The following is a 24,097-nucleotide window of genomic DNA, read 5'->3' on the forward strand; positions in this document are numbered from 1 at the left end:
CTCCACCTCGCTCCCACCCCCTCCCCAGGTATTCACCCCGTTATTGTCTGTGTCCATGGGTTATGCATATATGCATATAACTTTTTTTTTTTTGCATATAACTTCTTTGTTTAATCTCTTACCACCCCCCACCCCCCTTCCCTCTTCCCCTGAAATATGATCGTCTGTTGCATGCATCAGTGTCTGTGGATCTACTTCATTTGTCAGGTTCTTTTGTTCATTAGCTTCTTAAAGAAGACCCTTCAACATTTCATGTAGTACTGGTTTGGTGGTGATGAACTCCTTTAGCTTTTTCTTGTCTGAGAAGCTCATTATCTGACCTTCAATTCTAAATGATAGCTTTGCTGGGTAGAGTAATCTTGGTTGTAGGATCTTGCTTTTCATCATTTTGAATATTTCTTGTCACTCCCTTCTGGCCTGCAAAGTTTCTGTTGAGAAATCAGCTGACAGTTGTATGGGTGCTCCCTTGTAGATAACTAATTGCTTTTCTCTTGCTGCTTTTAAGATTCTCTCTTTGTCTTTAATCTTTGGCATTTTAATTACGATGTGTCTTGCTGTGGGCTTCTTTGGGTTCCTCTTCTTCGGGACTCTCTTCCTAGACTTGTAAGTCTATTTCTTTCCCCAGGTAGGGGAAGTTTTCTGTCATTACTTTTTCAAATAGGTTTTCAATTTCTTGCTCTCTTTCTTCTTCTTCTGGCATTCCTATAATACGAATGTTGGGCCTCTTGAAGTTGTCCCAGAGGCTCCTTATGCTATCTTCATATTCTGGATTCCTTTTTCTTTTTGTTCTTCTGGCTGGGTGTTTTTGTTTCCTCATGTTCCAAATTGCTGATTTGATTCTCAGCGTTCTCTACTCTACTGTTGATTCCCTGTCAATTCTTCATTTCAGTTCATGTAGCCTTCATTTCTGATTACTTTCTTAGGTCATTGATGGTCTCACTTGTTCTTGTAATAGTCTTCCTAATATCCATGATCATCCTTATAACCATGATTCTGAACTCTGTATCTGTTAGCTTGCTTCGCTCTATTTCATTTAGTTCCTTTTCTGGAGATTTTTGTTCTTTCCTTTGTTTCTTTGCCTCCACATTTTGGCTCCTTCCAGGTGTTTGTTTCTATGTATTAGGTAGACCTGCTATGTCTCCTAGAATTTGTAGAGTGGCTTTGTGTAGCAGGTGTCCTGTAGGGCCCAGTGGCTCAGCCTCCCCAGTCACCTGAGCTGGGCCTTCTAGGTGCTCCCCTGTATGGGCTGTGTGCACTGTCCTGTTGTAGGTGAGCCTTGGTTGATGTTGGCATCATTGGGAGGAATTGACCCCCAGGCCAACTGGCTGTGAGGACCAGTGGCAGCTACAGCCAAAGGGCTGCTGTGCTGGAGACACCCCTGTGGAGCAGGATTTACTTCAGTGGAGCTTTGGTGTTCAGCAAGTGCACCCTTTGAGTGTGTCACTCGTGGATGTGGTAGGGTTTTATCCAGTGTGGTCGAGGCTGACCACCAGGTGCACTGTCTCTGGGGCCTCCCTGGAGGTGCAAAGTCAGCCTGTGCCAGTGCCTTACCAATGGCCACCCAGCATGAGCTACACAGCAAACCATAGTTGGCTGCTACTTGTGCTGGGCTTGGCGTTGTCCAGGGAAGGCCAAGCTATGAACCAATGCAGACTGCCACTAGTTCCAGGCCTGGGGCCACTTATCAAGACATATGGGGCACGCTGCTGCTTGTTTGAGAGATTTTAGGAAAGTCCTAAGCATGAGGCACGAGAGGCCTCTTGCACAGAAAAGCCACTGGAAATGGCTTGGATGAGCTTGCAAGTAGGGAGGGGTGGAGCCTCCGGGAATTACCGGGGCAGGACAGAAGTGTGAGTCAGGTGCTGGAGATTCAAATATGGTGCCTGTCTGTCTGCTCTGTGGGGGGAGGGCTCCCCAAAGGAGCAGTGGCCTCTGCCAGGTCTTCTGCCTGGGAGAAAGCTGCCCTTCCACCTCTCTCCCCAATTTCAGGTAGGTTAGTTCCTCCCCAAATGTCCCAGGTTCCTTTCAAGCTGCTGCCAGGTGCTGGAGCTCAGAGGAAGCTCCTCTGAGTGAGTCCACGCACGGGTCCTTTAAGAGGAGCTGCCTGCGGCTCCTGTAGTCTCTGTGACCCTCAGTGACAGTCCTCGCTGGTTTTTACAGCCTGAAGTTGTGGGGACCTCTCTTCCCGGCCCTGGAACTCTGAGCTGGGGGCCCTATGTGGGGCTGGGACCCCTCCCTCCTCCGGGAAATCTCCACAGCTGAGATTTCCCTCCTGGGTTTAAACTGTGGCACCAGGTGTGGTCCCGTGGCCTCGTCTCCCGGATTCAGCCCCAACCCACCCGCGTTTCTGCCTGTCCTACCAGTCTCGTTGCTTCTTTAGTTCCCTGGTTGTAGGGTTTCTGTTCAGCGAGATCTCAGGAGGTTCTGAGTGATGATGGTTCTGTATTTTAGTTGTAATTTTGATGTGGTTGTGGGAGGCAGTGGGAACAGTTGTTACCTATTTTGTTTCTGAAGAACTACTTTTTATAGTGAAAGCATTTGTAACTTTTTTCCCTCTAAAACTATTTTTTCATAGTACGTCCAGCATATTAGTAGGATTTCTTTTTCCATAGGTAAATCCTCTTTTGGAGAATATGATTGCTGTTATTTATTTGAGCATTAATTTTAAAGGTGCTTCTAATTATACAACTATTAACTTTTCCTACTACTCAACCCATAAAGGTATAGTTGATTCTTTTTTTACTTTGTCCCAGATTGTCCATTTTCTTTTCCTTTTAAACTTCTAGTTGTATAAAATTATAATTTTAATCAGAGTGCTTATTTATTTACTTATTTCATTTTTTATGCTTTGAAATAGTTGAGTCTTAACCTTGTTTCTCAAAGACCCTTTATGAATGATGTCTTGTATAGTGGGCATGAGGGAACAGTAGTTTGACAGCCAGTTGGTAACAGTAAAGAGAGCAGTGTGCTTTATCCTTTATAGACTGAGGGTTAAATTAAAGGACTAAACGCTCTCTGGAGGAATCTGTCCTTGTTTAGAATATGGAAAGGGAAAAATAGGTCACCATTTGCAAATGAAACTCTAAAGATGATGGCAACTGGAATCATGCTACAAAATTGTCCCATGTTTTCCCTGTTTTAAAGTCTAAAGATCAGGAAGAAGAGCTATATGAGTAAATCTACATTAAATTTATTTCCTGTTGATTAAACCCATAAGATAATACAGTATCAAGAGCCTTTGGTAGTTTTTTGTGTTCAATCACTTAGCAAATTCATTATCTCAGTTTTACAGCAACCCAATTCTAGCATAATAGTTAATGGAAAAACACAAAAACTTCTTTATAATTATGCTTAACATCAGTTTTAAATCATTTTTAGTATTATTAAAAGTAATATATGTTCTTGGCAGAAATTTTGAAAAATACCAAGAAGACAAAAATCAATATTCCATACTTAAGGGTAATTATGTGTTAACATTTTGATATTTTCTTCTATTCTTTAAATTTTTTTCTCATGTTTATACAGTTTTATAAGTGGATTTCTCTCCACAAAATACATTATAAAATTTCTTCCTTACGTAAAGTATTTCTCTAAATCTTTATTCTTTTTTTAAAAACTGGCTATGTTCCTTTTTATGAATGTGCCATAATTTATTTAATTCTATTGTTTGACACTTAGATTATTTCCAATTTTGCACCATTATAAATAACATACTTGAGTTATTTTCGTGTGCATCTTGATTTTCTTAATAAAGACAGAATTATTGGCAAGGACATTCTCTTTAAATTTAATAACAAAAGTAAGGTGGTAATAAGCAATATTATTTAATTCTGGTTTGGAAATTCTAACTAGTAGTATAATAAAAGGAACAAAAAAGAGGGAAATAAAGTGAAAAAAAGAAAAGAACCCATAAGAATAAATTACATTATAAATCAAAAGAGTGTATTTTATAAATTAGAAATAAAATCAGTAGGATAGAATAAAAGGCCTAGAAGTTGCCCAGTTAAATAAAAAACGTTTTAGTATATGGTGAACTAAGAATGTTAAAGATAGAATATGGGCAACAGGTGAGCATTTGGGAAGAAAATTGATAGAGAGCCACATCTTATCATAAAACTCTAGGTGGATTAAAGAGTTAAAATATTTACTTAAAAAAAATTTATTTACATTATTATTATTTTAATATATCTTTATTGATTTCAGAGAGAGGAAGAGAGAGAGATAGAAACATCGGTGATGAGAGAGTCACTGATCGGCTGCAGCCCGCAACTCGGGCATGTGCCCTGACCGGGAATCGAACCCTGATTGCCTGGATCCTAGGTTGACGCTCAACCGCTGAGCCACGCCCGGCCGGGCTATTTTATTATTTTTTAATTATCACTTGAGGATACTTTTTCCATTGCTTTTCAGAGAGAGTGGACAGGAGATAGAGAGAGAGAGAAATATTGATGTGAAAGGAGACACATTGATTGGTTGCCTCCCCACATGTGCCCCAACCAGAGCCAGGGATCAGGCATGCAACCAAGGCACATACCCTTGGCCGGAATCAAACCTGGCCTCAGTCTGGAGGCCAGCACTCTAGCCACTGAGCCAGACTGGCTAGGGCTAAATATTTACTTTAAAAGTTAAAAATAGATCTATTAAATATTTGCAGAGTTGTTAATTTTCCCAAATTTTAAAATGATAGAAGAAAGCACACATATGGGACAGATTTGGGTGTTTAAAGATTATAGAATAAAAAATTAATATGAAAATAGTTTTCTTGCCAGGTTATTAGCACTTGCATAAAGAACACAAATTAATAATAAAGTAGAACACCCCAGTAGAAAAATGAATATGACATAATCAAATAAGGGAGAGCAGGGAAGAGTTGGTGGTTTTATTGAGTACTATCTTTTTGCCAGAATGATAGAGGAAGGTAATGTTACTGGTGTTTGACAGATGAGTTAAATAAAGCCCAAATCAAAACACTAGGTTAAGCAATCAAGCCGACTTTGCTCTTTCTGACATGTTAAGTATATGAGGGAAATGCTCAACATGACTAGTAGACAGAAATATAAATTAAAACACAATCTGAAAGGAAATATTAGTTATTACCATCTCTGTTATGAATGAGCAGGAAAACTGAGGCACCAAGCAGCTCAAATTTAAGTGAACAGTGTTTGATTTCTATCCCCAAGTACACTTAACTTCTGACAGATATATTTAAATATTTTACTATCTAGAGTTTGCATTTTGTCATCTCTGTTCTTTATATGTATATATTTGTCTGAATTGTTTATTTTAGATTGCAGTGACTTATGGGTCAGCAACTGGGTAGTTATATAATTTAGCTAATGCAGAATATAATATTTATAAAACGTTTTTAAAACTAACTTGCAATGCAAATGAAAATATGTTAGGAATAGTATGTATTTTCCTTACAAATTAGAAGTATGGCTATCAAAACAAAGCTATTTACACAATATAGTTCTTCCTGTGACGAATATTTTAAGTGGATATAACAAATGTGTAATGGTGTCTCATGCCATGTGAGTTTATCACCACTGTGATATTTTTACTAAGAATGCTTAGATTTATATATACAGTCCTGACTTTCAGTTTTTTGCCTCTGATAACTTAAATAACAGTCTAATATTTTGCTGCTTCAATTCCCTGTAAACAAATAAAATTTACACATATAAAATCTATTTTTATCTATGAAAACTAATAAGTAATAGGTAGGAAATATTTAAGTTAATGGAATTTAAATCTGAGGCACCAACTTTTTTTCTCAGTATTATTTTCCATTTAAAATAGATCTCGCCAAGCTTCGTCCATTTTCTCATTTTTTTTTAAATTTCCCAACTTGAATGTACCCACTTTAATCACCCTGTACTTCCATATTTTTGTCAGTTTTTAATTACTTAGACTTAGGACACTGGGGTAATTTTTACTTTGATTGGTTGGGTTATTCAAACTCTCTTGGGTTCAGTATTCCTCATAAAATGGAAGGGTTAAATCACATTAGTAAAGTTTTTTTGTGTGCTGTTGCCCAAGATTCTGTGAGTAAACTACTATTTATTAAACACCTACTGTGTATTTATCCATATATGGCCTCTGATAAGTTTTGAATATATGTATAAAACAAGTTTTTTGTTCTTAAGGGTATTCTAATCTAATGTAACATTTGTGAAATCATTTTAAAAATATTACATGGTGTATATATTCTTAATGTAAAGTGCTATGGTAAACTCTCCAAGTGCTTTAGAAGCAAGTAGTGGGAAAAGTAATGGATTTTATATTGAGAAGAGTATTGATGAGCAAGATTGCAAGGTAGTGTGCTTCAGTGATAGAAGAATCTGACCTCACTATAGCAGAAGGCTTGGGAGAAAACAGGGGAAAGAGATCAAATGAGGCCATATTATGTACCTCTTGAAAGTAGAGAGAATAGTTGAGATTCCAATGATAAGAAGAATTGAGTAGGCAGTGAAATCTGGATGAACATGGGGAGGTGGAAGCAAATCCAAACCAGGGAGTTCACTCAGGAGGAGAATGCTGTTACTGAAGGAAAAAAACTAAGTTCTGTGGTGACCAGCTGCTAGGTGTGTCACCAAATTGCTTTGTCTTTTCTCAGTCTTAATTTGCAGACATTCAAATTGATAGACAAATATGATTTCTCCATTAAAGTGACCTCATTTTTTATCTTTGCGTTTTCAGAGATTATTGAAATATTTGATTATAAAGTGCGACCAAGGTGAATCTTATATGGCTGAGGTGGCATCTTATGTGCTGCTATTTTTTGCCTTTGTTTTTTTGAGACAGTTTGAAGTTCTAAGAGAAGGAAAAAAAATATATTTACATATATATATTTTGCTAGTGACTAAGAAATCTATCAGTTGAAATGAAGTTCTGTTTTTTAAATGTTTGTCAAACTAGTTTTAAATTCTGTGTTTATTTTACTATTGTTTTGAGAAAGTGGCTGTTGAATTTTCTTTCAAATGAAGTGGTATAATATTGAAACTTTGTCTTTTTTAAATGTGTTTTTCTGCTTTCCCCTCACATTTCAAGGCCTAGTAAATGACAAAGATTCAAAAGATTCTATGACAGAAGGAGAAAATCTTGAAGATGATGAAGAAGAAGAAGAAGGAGGAGCTGAAACAGAAGAACAATCTGGAAATGAAAGTGAAGTAAATGAACCAGAAGAAGAGGTGATAACTTTTATTTATAGCAAATAGGTACATTTGTACAAGAGTATTTTGATTATATGAGCCAAGATTTTTTTTATAAAATAAGATCTACCCCTCAGTTTTATTATAGTAAATGTAACTAATAGTATATTTCTGTTATAAAATCTTTAGGTTAATTAAGGGTTTTTCAAAAAGTAAATACTGATCATAGGATTATTTTTATTATTAAGACTATTTTTTTAGAGCAGTTTTAGGTTTATAGCAAAATTGAGGGGTAGGTACGGAGATTTCCTGTGTATCCCATATGCTATCCCAGACATGCAAATCCTCCTCCATTATCAGTCCTCTTCACCAGAGTGGTATGTTTGTACGTTGATGAACCTACATTGACACATCATTCAATCATTCATTCTTGGTGTTGTATAGTCTGTGGACATGTATAATGATATGTATCCATTATTATGGTTAGGATTTTTATTTAATAAGCATTTGAAGAAAAAATTGTTTGATCTCGTGTATCTTAATCTCACTTTTGAATATGAATTTTTAACCTGTGGGTTTTATGAAAACAAAATTATTGACTAGATATGAATGAACTTTGCTTTATTTTTCTCAGATATAATGGTATATGAAATCTGAAATTCATCATGCACCATGATAACATGACTGTATTAGGCTAAACCATATGAAATTGCTCTTCTACCATTTTGGACCTACCAAAATTTCATTTTCATATGGGTCAAGCTAATAGTCACAATTTTTTACTTTTTTCTTCTAAACATGCTTAAGCTTTAAAAGTTCCAGCTAAAATAATAGAATGTCTAAAAGTTGCTTCATGATCTGGAGATAGACTGAGGATTGTTACAGGTATGAAAGAAACTATAAACTGACCATGAGCTAATAGTTGTTCAATTGTTAAATGAGTAACTAAGGGTTCATTAAGCTATTCTGTCTCTATTTATATATATTTAAATTAGAAAGTTAAATAAAAAGCAGGATGAATAAGAATAACAGAAAAATAATAATGAAAATAAAATTTAAACCATGGAACTAGCATTTTTTTATTTGTTTTAGTATAAGCATAAGTTTATAATTATTAAGGTTAATATTAAGGTGTGTGTGTTTTTTTGTTTCTTGGGTGCTTAAAGCATTTAGGAGAGTATGATAATTTAAAAGTGTTATTTTAACTTTTCTGAGCCTTAGTTTTTTCACATATAAAAATAGAGACAGTAAAGCTTATCCTTTCTTCTTCTGAATTGGGTAAAACAAAAACAGTGTAGTACTTTATAAAATTTAGTCACTGCTTTCAACCAGTAATGTTAAAATTGAATTCTTGCTTTTTGCAGAGTTGGATATTAAAAAACAACTATGACAAATTCAGTCTCTTAAGTTAGGGAGGAGAAAAGTACAAAAGGTTCAGGAAGCTCATTCCTTGTGGAATTCAAGGAAGAGATTCTACAAAGGATCTTTGTATTATTAGATTAGTGGAAGATAGTGAAATGGGATTTCAGCCACTGGTGTGTAGTAACTCTTGCCAGCTGACTTTGCCCTTCCATTGAAAATAATAAACAATTATACAGACATTTCAAAATCTTTTTAAGACATGTAAAATGTAATAACCCTTTTCAAAATGTTTAATGTTAAATAATTTCAGGAGGGTTCTGATAATGATGAGGATGAAGGAGAGGAAGAAGAGGAAGAGAATACAGATTATCTTACAGATTCAAATAAGGAGAATGAAACCGATGAAGAAAATACCGTATGTATGGCTGAAAATTTGCTTCTTGAAATTGTGCAGCATTTTCACAGTATTTCAGTTTCAGCTACCAAAGTTTTATTTCTTCTGATTATTGAAAACTGTTTCTTTAGACATTTATTTTCAGTTTGTTTTCCTAAATACTTCTTTAACAAGTGCTTTTAACATTTAATAATGTTATATATTTTACTCACTCATTCCTTGAGTATGTTGAACAAGTTATCAATACAAAAGGCTCTGCCATACAAAACATTAGTGTTAAAATTCTGGACTAATTTGTTTTTGTTTTGTTTTAATAAGGAGGTAATGATCAAAGGAGGTGGACTTAAGCATGTTCCTTGTGTAGAAGATGAGGACTTCATTCAAGCTCTGGATAAAATGATGCTAGAAAATCTCCAGGTGTGAAATGTTGCTCTAGTCCAAAATATCTTCTCAATATAAAACATTGCAGCACATTTAGTTCTGGTTAATAGGAGGGTCTCTACTCTAAATATTTGCCTCTTGAGTATTTTCCTAATTTGTACAGTTTGCAGCTGTCAGTACTTGCATTTCATGTCCTGATTTGCACCTTTCTTTGAGATAGAGTGGGGGTAAGTGTAGTAAATATAAGACCTGGAGTAGAGTAACTTCATTGTACCAACTTCCACCTTTACTTTCTGAATCATCTCTAAGACCCTTTACTTGCAGTTTCTTTAGGAGTCATACTTTGCAGAAGATAAATATTTGGGGAAATTTAATTTTGTAAATTCCTGAGTTTGATTTATAATTTGAATAACATAAATATTTAAAGGAATATTGGTTGATGTTTACAGAAATGTTAGTTGTTTAATGTATTCATGACATTAATTTACTGGATTTTATAAAAAGCTTCATCATCCCAGTAATTTAGAGTAGTTACAGATAAAATCTCATAGACTGTTTACTTTAGTCCTATACATAGTAGCTGTTGTTGAACACTGGTGACTTGAAATGAGTGCTTTTGTTGGAATGGTGGAATGAAAGCACCTTGGGGTGGGTTCAATGGAAAATGGGAAGGGAGGAGGTGAAAATGCTGGGTAACAAGTATAGCTAACTCTGAAGGAGTTTTATTAGAAAGGGAAGAAAAATAGGGAGGTAGCTAGAGAAGGTCAGGTTAAAAGAGGAGGATTATTATTAAGATTGAAGATACTAGAGTCTATATGCTGGTGGGGAGTAATCCTTTAGAGAAGAAATAATGGATTTTACTTTTATTGATGCTACTAAGGTTGAAAGCTATGATAATGTACAAATTACTACTATAGGTATATTAGGCCAATTTGCTTCTTTCTACATATATAAAAATTTCATATATCTAGAAAACTCTTTATTAAATAAATCCTATATTCATGTCATTTAGGAGCACATCAAGTAAAACAATCATAATAATCTATACTCCCTTTGAAGAGATAATAAACAATTTACTTCATAAAGAAACTTGTCCTTTCTTGAGTCAGAAGCCACTTACTTAGTCATTCATTTGTCTAGCAAGTATTTATTGAGCACCTACAGTGTGCCTAACACTGTGTAGCAACAGGTTTATTATAAAGTAGTAAGTAAAAACAGACGTGCTTTCTACTCAGAAAATGTAGTTTTATGGGGAAGGTAGATATTTAACAACTAAACAAATTCATACTTTCAAATTGTAATAAATGCTCAAGAACTAAAAGAACAGTGCTTTGGTAGAGAGTAAGGAAAGAACCTTTAGATAAGATTATCAGGGAAGGATTTCTGAGATCGTGACTTTTGAGTCATCTAGGTGATGTAGGGGAATGATTTGTCAAAGTTCCTGAGGCAGAAAAGAACTAGAAGGCCAGTCTTAGTAGAACATAGTCTGTGGAAGGGTAGCACAGCATGAGAATGGATAATTGGATGGGACACCTTTGGAGTGGCCTGGTGGTATATGGAGGTGGTTCAGACTGGGACATACTAAAAAGCAGGGAGACTAATCAGGGAGACTGGATAGAAGGCTGTTGTGGTAACCCCAGGTGAGACATGATGGTCGTCTGTCTTGATAGTGCCAGAGCACCTGGAGAGACATCTGGATTTGAAAGCTGTTTAGGTGGTAGAATGAACTAGATTTATTTGGTGCTTGATTGGATAGTGGTGTGGAGGATGAGGAGTCAAGGATGACACTCAGTTATTTAGCTTGGGCCACTGGCTAGTCTCTCTGACAGGAAACAAGGGCAGATGAGCAGGTGTTCCACTTTGTCATGGTAAGTTTGAGAAGCCTGTGGAGATGTCTAGGTATCAGAAGAGAAACAAATGGAGTGGTTGTTAGAGCATATTTAAAGTCTTGACAATGAGTGAATTACTCAGGTGTAAAGTGTGGAGAGAAGAGAAGCAGATTCAGAGTTGAACCCTCAAGAACCCCAATGTATAATTTATAGACGATTTACAAGTCAAGGATCATCTAACATGATCCTTTCAAGTTTTAAGTAAAATTTTTTTATAAATCTTATGAACCTGGGAGAACTTCAAGCTAATTCTAACAAATTGGAACTTAGAAATAAAAAAGCAGTGAAACCTTACACCTTTATTACCATTTTGCTTGATTTGCAAGTCTCTTGCAAGTATTCAGTCTGTATTAAAAGGCTGTTTAAATTGTAGTAAAGCCATTTAAAACCTTCATGGCCTTTCAGGATTACCTGCTTAGCTTTGAATAATCATATTTACCTTTTTCTCATTTGTGCTCTATTCATCAGACATAGAGATTTATTTGCAGCTCCCTAAATGTGCTGTGCTGTTTCATATCCATATTTTTGCACCTGTTCTTCCCCTGCCTAAATTTCCTCCATATCCCACCTACTCAGAAGAAGTCATATGAAGTCTTTAACTTCTCAAATGTCCTATTTTTATTCAACTTTTTGTGAAATCTCAGCACTTGTTCATTCTCAATTAGGCAACTCCATCTCCAACACAGTTTATATAACTTAGGTGAATCATATTTAATTAATCTATTTCTCTCTTGCTTAATACGTTTATGAGTTCTTTGAGAGGAGAGACTTTTAAAAAAATATTAATATATCCAAGCCTAATGCAGTAAGTCTTCAGTGAAGGTTTGTTTAAATAAATTGGTTGATAAATCTAGTGTAAATGTAAAAAATAATTGATATTAACAAACAGGAAATTGATCTGAGCATTAATAGATTCCATTTATTTGTAAATATTAATTGACTACTTGCTATGTGTAAAGCGTTGCTATAGAACACTAGGGAAAAGGGTATACAGTGATGAAACTCACTAGTCTTAGGGAGGATTCTCACAGATAAGCTTGCACTTATGACACAGGAAAATTATGAAGGAAGAGGTTTGCTGTGATTATGAATGAAAGGGCACAGTACATTAGAGGAACAGGGAAATTTAGTAGAACCAACGTTGTGTGTTTGGGCTTGGAGGGGCTAGAATGATAACGAGGAGCTAAGTCATAGTTCTTCCAAGCCAGATGTAAGGGTTCGGGGGCCAGGAAAGAATAGTTTCATCTGCATTTCACCAAGATTACTCAGACTCTAATGATTGCGTTTTAAGAAATACAACACTGAGTGAATTGTTTGTGGTTTATATTTACATATGTCTGTGTACCTTGGAGTATTTATATTTTTTAATTTTTATCTTTAAGCAACGAAGTGGTGAATCTGTTAAAGTGCATCAACTTGATGTTGCTATTCCCTTGCATCTCAAAAGTCAACTGAGGAAAGGGCCTCCACTTGGTGGTGGGGAAGGAGAGGCAGAATCCGCAGACACGATGCCATTTGTCATGTTAACAAGAAAAGGCAATAAACAGCAGGTAAGAAACTGTCCACTGTATTCACAATTGATTGTTAGTTATCAAGTATAAGTAGTAACTATGTTTTTTAGGTTCTGAATTCTTCTCTGCCTACAAGGGGAAAAGAGTGGGAAGTATTCAGTGGTAGAAATAATTTTATCTAGCATATGTACAGAAGACACATCTGACTTGTTACCGAATGGTATTTTTGAATGGAAAGGACATTTATTTCAGTAGGAAGGTTTCCTAAGAATGTTTATAGTGGGAAGGGAAAAGAGGGTGATGACAGATACACCTCAAGAAAATGCTCAAGCCCTGGCCAGGTAGCGAAGTTGGTTAGAGGGTTGTCCCTATACACCAAGGTTGCGGGTTTGATCCCAGTTAGGGCACATGCAAGAATCAACCAGTGAATGCATAAGTAAGTGAAACAACAAATCGATGTTTCTCTTCCCCTTCTCTCTCTTAAAAAAAAATTTTTAAAAATCAAAAAAAATCAAATGTTGATCATGAAAAAAGGAAAATGCTCAGTTGTCAAGGTTTTTCTTGAAAATTACTGTTTTTTGACCCTGAATCCTCCATTTTCCTTAGATTGCTTCCTTCTTCTTTCCTGTACTTGACAGATGGCCCTCAGAATCATTTCCCTGACTCCTAAGCTGTTTCTTCAGGGATTCATACATTGACAGCTCACATCCTGCTAAGGGAGATAGACAAACATCATATACTTGCAGATAGTGAAAAGTGTTATGAAGAAAAATAAAGCCCAGCCCTCAGACACAACTCTATATGATATATCATGTATTACCAGTGCTGTAAGAACATTTTTGAAGTCAAGCTGCTGCTTAAAATTGATAGAATCTTGTGATAATTAACAGTATTTTCCTGTTTTAGTGGTTTGTAAAATAATAGTACATCTTATAATGGAATCTTAGATTCTATGAAATAGGGCAGCTACTATAGTTTCTCATAGATAAGTCCAGTACTTCGCTCCCACACTCATTCAAATAGTCATTTAACAGATATTTATTGTATACTTGTTATGCACCATGCACTATTCTATGTGCAGAACATACAGCAGGCAAACAGATTCCCTCCTCTCTTGGGAGCTTTCATTCTAGTGTTGGGAGGCAGACAATAAAATACATAATGTCAGGTTGGGAAAATGCTATGAAGAAAGTAAAGCAAGATAAGAAGCTGGAAAGAAACTAGGGTAGGGAGGAGGCCATGAGAAGGAGATTGCTGTTTTAGATGGATGATCAGGGAATACCTCTAATGAGGTATAATGTCACCTGTGATGGGAGGGGTATTCTGTTCCCTCCCTACCAGTGCAACCTCAAAGAAATGATTGCCTAAATTTTATCTCTGCTTTTGTCATGTAATTTCTTGTTTACACAAAAAATCAAAGTTGTACAGTATACCATTATTTTGCTGTAGTGCAAGTAAATCTTGAGATACAAAAACTGTATGCTAATTAGAATGTGGAATGAATGGCTGGAAAGGATTTATATCGTGACTCATTTTAATAGTTAACTTTGACTTAGGTTCAGATCCCTGCTGTAACTTTTTCAGACACTGTCCTCATAATTACTTTCCAGTCATCAAGCCTTTCTTCATTCTCAGGTTATGGTGCTTTCAGGAAAGTTTCATCCTGTCTCACTCTTAGGTCAAAGCTAATTTCCCCAATCCCCTGTCCTCCACTCATTCCCTGGAAAAATTAGGACTTCTTTTGATCTTTGCACAACTGCTGTCCTCAGTGCACATGGAATTGCTAGTTCACCACAGTTACCAGGGTACTCAAAGTTCAGAGTTTTTGCTTTTCTTGGGACTAAGGTCTCTGGGCTAGACTTTCTATCATATTTTAGGTCTGCTTCATTTTATTTTTCTTTAAAAGCTTTCAGTTCTTAACACCAGATATTTGGGCACCAGAAAAGGTGTTTTTTTTTTCTTTTTTCTTTATTTTTTCCCATCACTATTTATCCCCCCATACCCTCTTCCACCTCTCCCTCTCTCCCACCCCAGTCACCACTCTGTTGTTCATGTCCGTGAGTTTTTTTCTCTTTTTTTCTTCTTTGCTCAGTCCCTCTATCCTCCCAACATCCCAGCCCCCCCCCCCCAAACAGCTTTCTGCCTGCTCTCTATGAATCTGTCTCTATTTTGCTTGTTAGTTCAGTTTGCTCATTAAATTCCACATATGAGTGAAATCATATGGTACTTGTCTTTCTGACTGGTTTATTTCACTTAGAATAATGTTCTCCAGATCCATACATGCTGTTGCAAAGGGTAAAATTTTCTTCCTTTTTATGGCTGAGTAATATTCCATTGTGTAAATGTACCATAGCTGTTAAAAAGTGTTTGTTTTTTTTTAATTATGAAGGGCAGTACATGACAGCATCAGTTAGCAATACCTTGGTTCCCATACCCTTGCAGCTACTGAACATTTGTATTTCATTGGCATACTTCTTGAACCTTGATTTCTCTTAGCTAGAAGGGGGCTTAGGAATATAATTACACAAGAGTAAATAATAAGTTTTTTCATTTGTCCCTGCCTTTTGTGAGGCACACATAAAAATTCCGTTATATAAACCTTTGTAAACTTGTATACCCCATATGACCGTTTCAGAATGAATAGGCATAATAAATTTAATCAAAACCTGCCTTAAACGTTTGAGCTTTGAAAAATAAATTTATTTCAGCAGATCTAAATTCTAATTCGTATAGTTCAAAATAAGACTGTGCTTATTTCTTAGAAGGAATGCTTTTAAAGTGGGTAGATTAAATACTGTGTAATCCATATATATAACTATACAAAATGAGTAGAAGTCCTTTTTAAAATGAGAAATTTTGTTTAATTTTTAAAAGAACATTTTTATTGAACTTTATTAAAATACTTTTGCAAACATGAAGTGAGAGTTTAGAGTATTTGATTATTAAGTAAATTTTCAACTCAAACTTTATTTGGAATTTTGGAAAATGTTCAATTTTAGGAACATTATTTGAAGAAACATCACTGGTATTTTGTGGTCTGAAAAAGAAAATATATTTTGTTCTGATTTTTATTTCTTTATTTGAATTTTGGGTGTTGGCCCTTTTGGTGCAGCGGTTTTTCTAGAAATGTGAAATGTGTTGGCTTTATAGGAATCTTTGGTTCTTAAGTGAAAGATGTCTTTGTGCACAAATTTGTGCTCAGAAATAACTTTCTCCTGTAGTCATTAGGAAAATAAAAATTTACACCCATGAGGTAAATAGGTGAAAAGAAAGAAGGATAATGCTGTTGATAATTTATTTCTAGATTTAAATATTTATGAATTAGAATACTGAATTGAAATGTTTCGATTATTAAAATTTTTTAAATTAATAAAATCATTATATGATGTTTTAAAGATACTTGTTTTAAAAAAGTGCACAATATATTTATTATAATTTAATACTTACAAACAACCCTTTTTTCAGTTAATATTTATAAAGAATCCTGATTTGTTTTACATATCTTTTGATTAGAGTTGGTACTTATCTATCATAGTAACTTGGGATTGATTATGTATGTATATGTATTTGGATACATACATGTTTTTTCCCCAATTTCAGCTACAGTTATAAAGTAGATTTATTTTTAAAAATTTTTTATAGTTTTACAGATGTCCCCCACTTCTCCCCACTTTTCTCCCTCCACCTGGCCCCTGCCCCACCCCAGGTCTTCACCACTATTATCTGTGTCCATGGGCCATATATATATATATATATATATATATATATATATATATATATATGCATATAGATTCTTTGGTTAATCTGTTTCTGTCCCCTCCAACCCTCTCCCCTCTGAGATACATCAGTCTGTTCCATGTGTCCATGCCTCTGGACCTGTTTCATTCATCAGTTTATTTTTGTTCATTGAAGTAGCTTTAAATTACAGTGTAAATCACCATGACCCATTATCATTTTCCAGGAAATCTAGTTTGACTATAATTTTTTGCCATCTAATTTGCCACAAAGTGGTACCTCTCTTTTAAAAGTATCTTAGCAGCTTTAGGGTAAAGGCACTTGGTAAGGGTGGTTTCAGGAAGTTTGTCTCTTGGGCTGTCTGTATTTATTACTGTCTATTTTCTACTCTTTTAAAGTGCATACTACTTAAGAACTTTCCCTTTTGTAAAACTTGTGTCAGGTCATAAAGTGTTTTTGTCTTTTATTTATAATTATTTCCTTTTAGAAGATACTTAACTTTCTAGAAGAAATTGTTAGTCCTAGAAATGAATAGAAAGCCTATATTTTTTCACATTTTTATCAGGTCATTCCAGAATTATTTGTAATATTTTATGTTGTTTCATTAGTATGATTAGTACCATCATCATTAGACTTGACATTATTGATTTATGAAGGAAATTTTAAATGTTGTGATCAGGAACCTAGTAAGGGGAAAAAATAGCCACCCTGTTTACTTTCTGGGTGTGTGAATGGGACAGATAAAAGCATCTTAGAATTTCAGCTTGTATTTTCATGGTGATCAGGAAATTATCTATCTACATTTCTTATTGGGCTAGTCTGATTATTTTGTAAAACAGTACTATGTCACTCCCTCTGTGTTTGCATATATTTACCCTTACCAGCTCAAATAAGTCATCTTATTTGATACTAGGAACAGAGAATGACTTAAAATTTAGCTGTCATTCTCAAAGCCTAATAGATACTTTGTATTTTACTGAGTCAATACTCAAATTTGCCTAGAATTTCTACCTATAATAAAAATAATAAAGTAATTGTGATAATAACAATAACAGTTAAAATTTATTGATTTCATACTATACTCCAGACATGCTTTTATATGTAACCATATCTTTAAAATTAATGTATTAATTTATGTAGCTGTCTTTGTTGATTTATACTGACAAGCTAAATTTTACTTACCTGTATCTCAGATATATCTGCTAACCAGATTTCACAGTGGCCCTATTAAGGAAAGATTGAGAAATTACTTCTTTCTGGAAATTGTTCTCATAGTTGTAGTCTTTTTTTGTCTAGAATTTTACATTATTCTCTCTTGTGTCATAGTAATTTGGGCCAGCTCTGTTTACAATGCCTACCTTAATGGAGCTTTTTTTCTAACAGTAGTTTATAGCACCTGAATTTGGAAATACAGGTACAGCAGAAAGCTTTCCACATGAAAAGTGCTGAAAATAAAGAATTTCATTATGAATTACTATTACACCTTAAAATTACTCTACTGTTTAACAAGAGTAAATTTATTATATTCTCTCTCACATATTAGACACATATAAATTCAGAGTCCAGAGTACTAACCATTCATTACACCATGGAACCGACACACATAAATTCATTTTGAGCTGAACTTTAAACTTATTTTTTGTGTGTCTTCCTGAATTTTTGAAAATTATTATAGGGAATGATGGCTATTTTATTTAACTTTGTTTCATTTGTTTTTGTTAGTCGAAATAAGAAACAATTGGGGAAAGTCCTGTCGGATATCGAGCATTCTGCTATAGATCACAGCACAGGCCTAAGGACATGTGTATGGAAGTAATAAGGATTTCAGTTTCTGCTTGTTGGTTGTCAGTCTCATTTTGCTAAGAAGGTGATTTTTAAAAATTGACTTGTGATTTCACTTTGTCTTGTAGTTTTATTTTCAGCATGTATAGGAAATAATGAGGGAGACTATTATTCTGAACTTTAATGCATTTAAATGCACTACTAATATATACTATTTATGGAGTACCTACTATGTGCTAGGCACTATCTTGTGCACTTTACATATTTTTTACATACTCATATAATTCTCACAGCAACCCTAAAAGGTAGTATCAATCTGCTCATTTTACCTATGAGAAAAAGAATGTGTTTTTTTTTTTTAATATATCTTCATTGGTTTCAGAGAGAGGAAGGGAGAGAGAGATAGAAACATCAATTATGAGAGAGTTGTTATTGATCAGCTGCCTCCCGCACATCCCTGACTGGGGATCGAGCCTTAACCCAGGCATGTGCTCCCACCGGCAGTCGAACCTCAATCTTCTGGATCCAAGGTTGACACTCAACCGCTGAGCCACAACCTGCCGGACAAGAACATTCTTAACTGATTGGCTAGGTCATACTAATAAATGATAGGGCTGAGGTATGAACCCAGTGTCTGACTACAAAAATCCATGTTCTTTTTTTTTTAAAGTCCTCACCCTAGGATATTTTTTCTATTGCTTTTAGAGAGAGGGGAGGGAAGAGGGGGGAGACACTTCGACTGGTTGCCTCCCGCACGTGCCCCAACCTGGGCCGGGGATCAATCCTGCAACCAAGGTACGTGTTCTGGACTGGGAATCAAACCCGAGACCTTTCAGTCCATGGGCTGATGCTCTAACCAGAGCCAAACTGGCTAGGGCAGATCCACATTCTTTACTTCCTTTCAGCAGAAAAAAGATAGTATAGAATTCATAATTGTGGAAGAAGGGAAATTGACCATCATCAGGCCGTATACACTAGAATTGAGAAATAAACAGCCTACAACCAGCAATTTTTAAAGGAAATGTGATTCAAGAAGATGAGGTGCTTTCTTAAAAAGCTATGTTTGGGGTCATGGGAACAAGTAAGGGTAAATCCCACTGCTTTTGGAGAGGTTATGGGAAAAACAACCATTCACTTTCCCTTTTATCAGGAAGAAAGATTTCAACTTGAAAGGGTAAATTAAAGATTGAGTAAAATTAGATAGTATCAAAAGTGATAATTTATTTACTTTAAATGAGTGTCAGTTTTCAGGCACAAACAAATTTTATCCTCAAGGACTGAAAGAACTTCTATATGTAATTGTAGAGTAGTGGTCATTAAACTTCAAAAATCTTACAGAATGGAACAGTAGTCAAAAGACTCTTAGTGGGCAAATAATCCCTTTTTCAAAGAGCAGGAAAAAATAAATTCTGAAAACTATACAATCCAGTAAAGTTGATGTCAACTTTTAGCATAATTTTAGGTTGAGTTTTAAAGTAGATGATTTTGGTCATTAGGAAAAAAAAAACTAAAACTGAAATGAAAGTATTACTATATACTCACTAAAATGGGTAAAGTACCAAGTGCTGACAAGACTGTGCAGGAACCAGAACCCCCATCCACTACTACAAAGGGTGCAGCCACTTTGGAAAATATTTTTGCAGTTTTTAAAATAAAACACTAGCTAGTCCCAGCATTTTTCATTTAAAAGAAATGAAAATGTGTCCACACAAACATTTGTACATGAATGTACAACTGTATTTGCAGTAATCCAAAACTAGAAACACCAAATGCTATCAACAAGCAAACAAATTGTGGTATATTTATGCTAGGGAATACTAGTCTACAATGGAAAGGGATGAACTGTTGATACATAAAGCAACATGGATGCGTCTCAAAATCATTGTGCTAAGTAAAAGAAGCTGGATAAAACAGAATATGGGTTGTATCGTTTAATGTATATAAAATTTTAGAAAGTGCGAACTAATCAGTAGTCACAGAAAACAGATCAGCAGTTGCCTAGGGATAGGATAGAGGAAGAGATGTGTTACAAAGAGGGGCAAGAGGAATATTTGGAAGTGATGGACATGCTCATTATTTCGTGTATGCATAAGTCAAAACTCGTCAAATTGTACACTTAAAATATGTACAGTTTACTGTAAAGTATACCTCATTAAATTTTTTTTTTTAAGATGGTTTGAGCTCAGAATGATAGTTGCAAAGAGTTTGTTATATCAAACTTAGTTCATTGGGGAGATAGGATGAGGTCTGTTCTGCTGGTTGCTAAATGGACTACCTTAAATGTATTTTTGTTTTGATATGTGAGGTATTATCTGTATTTGATAAATATGAAATGTAGTTAGTTGGGTTTGCAGATAGTACCACTTCAGTGTATCTGGCCTTAGTGTTCTAGGTATTAACATTTTAAGAGGAATATTGACTATATGCATCATAAGAGAGAATAAATACCAAGAAAGGACATCTGAGATAATTCAAAGAAGCAAATTGTCAAATCAGACTCAAATGAGTTAGAGATCTTGTGCAGTGTTTTGCTTTACTAATACTTTTAAGGATGCAGGCATTCAAAAGGCATAGACCAAGCAGGGAGAAGTCCAGGATCCTGAGCACAGCTCCCCAAGTCCTTCCTTTCTGCATCAGATATGCCTTTGGTTCAAAGTATTAGAGGCGGTCTCTTAAGTGAGGGGCGCAAATTTATACACAGCAGAGAGAATTTAGGTTACGAAACATCTTCATTTATTACTCAGATAGTTACATAGCTTATTCAACAATTTCCAGGGAGCCCATAAATTCGTAGATTCTATCTTGTTTCATTTACCTTGCACAATTCTAAATCAAAGACACCCTGCTAAAAACAAAAACATTCTATAGATAAGGACTCTCTCCCATAACAGAAATAGATCTTGTATGTCAATTTTTTAACTCTTCCTTCTTTCCAACATCACAGCTATTTTTAGAAATATGAAGGTTTGTTAATACTGAAGGTGGACTAGATTTGTTCCGTATGGTTCAGGAGGGCAAAACTGGTTCCAGAGGATAGAAATGAAAAGGATGCAGATTACAGTTTGCTACATAAAGCCTTTCTGACAATTATTTATACATTAGGGGGTCTACAGGATGGAAATGCTCTCGTTGCTAGGTGTGTGCTTCCAGACAGTGCAGGAAAGAGGAGCTTCTGCTTTTCATGGAGGTTGGACTTGATGGCCTCCACTTCCCATCCAACCCTAATGGATTTGTCTCTAGTAGAGTAGTACTATTATCTGTTTATGTTCTTAGATTTTACTGTCTTTACTGACTTACAGGGATGGAAAGACATTATTATTTTTTTCTAAACTCATTTAATTCTACTTACTATTTTATTTGAAATCTTTTTTCCCTGTTGATTTTCTCAAGTCATTTGTGATTTCTTTTTCCCCCCCTCAGTTTAAGATCCTTAATGTACCCATGTCTTCCCAACTTGCTGCAAATCATTGGAACCAGCAACAGGCAGAACAAGAAGAAAGGATGAGAATGAAAAAGCTCACACTAGATATCAATGAACGACAAGAACAAGAAGATTATCAAGGTATAAAATCATTTATAGGACAGAAACAGAAAATTTTGATGCCTTTTGGACTTTTTAAATATAGAACATCAGTTGTTCTCGAACTTTTCATGACATATATATTTAGACTTGAGAAGTTGAATGTTTTTTATAGTCCATTCTGTCTTCATTTTTCTCTCACCTACTTGTAAAATAAAAATAATGTAATTGTCATCATAATTTGCTAATTCCATAATTCAGTTCTGTTCCATACCATTAGAGCTATGTTTGCAAGTGAGATAGTAATAAATTTTTAATCATGTTGTCAGCCAACTGTTAGCAAATTAACTCAAGTATTTATTATCTCATTTTGTCTGTTTGGGAATCTAGCTCTTGAGGAACCCATGTTCCTTCAGATTTGGGGGTATGCTCAAATTAGGGTTCTACTTTTATGCAGGCATACTTAGCATTCTTGGATTAACTGGTACCTTATGCAAAGAATTCATGGATACTTCGTAAACCTCATTTGGCATTTCTGTAGCAGTCAGATTTTAGAGCCATAACATGGTTGTTTATATAGTGCTGTACTGACAAACTGCTTTTTTGTGCAAGAGAGTGTTGTGTAAATAAATACTTGGTTTTCTTTTTCTTTATTTTTAATCCTCACCTGAGGATATTTTTTCCATTGCTTTCGGGGCGGGGGTGGGGGGAGAAACATCAACTGGTTGCCTCCTGTGTGGGATCAAGCCTGCATCTGAGGCATGCATCCTTTGCCGAAATCGAATCTGGGACCCTTTGGTCCACAGGCTGACGCCAAATCGCCAGTGCAATACTTGGTTTTCTGTCTTTAAATCCTACTTCTAGAATCTCTTCTTTCAGTTGATAGCCAGCGTTCTTACTGATAAATAATAAGCTGATACTCAATAAAACTATGGGGCAGACACTGTTTTATGTACCTTTTCAAAGCATTTAACCCTCACAATTCTATAAATGATTGTTATCCACATTTTACATTTAGGGAAACTGAACCCAAAGTCCCACAACTAATAAGTGGCAAAGCTGGAATTTGAACCAATATTATCCTGTTCCAAACACTATGCTTGTAATTACTGTATTATACTGTGGCTCATATTGTTTTATTGCCTCACAAGACACTATATAGAGGCCAGATTGACAGTAAGGGAGACATTGGGTCTTAAAGAGCACATCTCATCTCTTGATGTGCTCTTTCAGTATTTCTTAATCATTTTAGTCTGTTTAATGGTTATTTTTCTTTAGTCATCAACCTGACAGAACTAATACACTTGATCTCCCTAGGGTTTTATTTGCTTCATGGGGGGAGTACACTTACCAGAGTTCACCACCTTTTCTGTTTTGTTCCTCATGACAGAAATGCTGCAGTCTCTTGCCCAGCGCCCAGCTCCAGCAAACACCAATCGTGAGCGGCGGCCCCGTTACCAACATCCAAAGGGAGCGCCTAATGCTGATCTAATCTTTAAGACTGGTGGGAGGTAGGACTCTCTCTCTCATTGCTCCCTTAGCTCTTCTGTGAATAAATTAATTCTGGATTATACTTAATGATAAAGGCCTAATTATTAGCAAAATAGAAAAGCCTTTGCGTTGTAGATGTTTGAGAAAAGAAAATTAGTTATAAAATGTTACAGGTTTTTGGGTTTTTCTTAAGTCTTGATTTCACCCACACTGATTTTGGCTCTCTCCAAGTGGACTTCCCTGGTTTTTAAATTTTCTCTTTTGTATTTATAGAGAAGACTGGTTATAGATTGGTTGAGAGAAATCACAGGCTTTGTGTTAGGATATCTCAGGTCAGTGTTCAGGCATCTTAATGTTTACAGAAACTCAGAACCTGTTTGCTAGACTTATAAGCATGCAGGTTGAGTTTGTTTTGAGTTACTTTTTTTGTTTGTTTTTTAAATTATGAAATGTCCTTCTGGGATTCATGCCAGTTCTACTTGAACTTGAGTTGCTTAATGTGAAATAATTAAAACTCTATAAAGAATTTCACATAGAACATGTTCTCTAATGCCACATTCATCTGTTTTTAAAGAATAAAAGTATTCAAAGTTTTTCTGGGACTTGACTTATACCATCAACTCAATTTTCTTTTTCGTGGTCATGTTATGATCAAAAGTAACATTGGCTTTGCCACTCATACTGATCTCTCTCCAGGTATTAGTGTTTAGGCTAAAGATATACCATAGCCCCTAGATGTCACCTTGTTTTGGAGGGCAGGTGAACAGGTGTAGAAGAGAGTGTGCTGAGAGTAGTAACAGGAGTAAATTCATTTGTTGAAGAGACTAGCATTAGGGAAAATGCAGATGTTGTTTGAGCCTGTGTTTTTTACTCACTAAATA

The 24,097-nt window shown here is 35.3% G+C and overlaps 1 protein-coding gene across 2 annotated transcripts in view; it reads left to right on the forward strand.

Moving 5' to 3' along the window:
• The window catches only part of UPF2 (UPF2 regulator of nonsense mediated mRNA decay), a 108,124-nt gene that overhangs the window by 78,277 nt on the left and 5,750 nt on the right, over nt 1-24,097 (forward strand). For both annotated transcript variants that reach the window (XM_016203930.2, XM_016203929.2), the window contains exons 16-21: nt 7,051-7,190; nt 8,824-8,928; nt 9,226-9,324; nt 12,560-12,727; nt 21,626-21,767; nt 23,116-23,236. In XM_016203930.2, coding sequence (XP_016059416.2) covers nt 7,051-7,190; nt 8,824-8,928; nt 9,226-9,324; nt 12,560-12,727; nt 21,626-21,767; nt 23,116-23,236 — 775 coding nt within the window. The remainder of the gene's footprint in view (nt 1-7,050; nt 7,191-8,823; nt 8,929-9,225; nt 9,325-12,559; nt 12,728-21,625; nt 21,768-23,115; nt 23,237-24,097) is intronic.

This window comes from Miniopterus natalensis, chromosome 1 (assembly GCF_054644295.1).
Source record: "Miniopterus natalensis isolate mMinNat1 chromosome 1, mMinNat1.hap1, whole genome shotgun sequence".
Lineage (NCBI taxonomy): Eukaryota > Metazoa > Chordata > Mammalia > Chiroptera > Miniopteridae > Miniopterus > Miniopterus natalensis.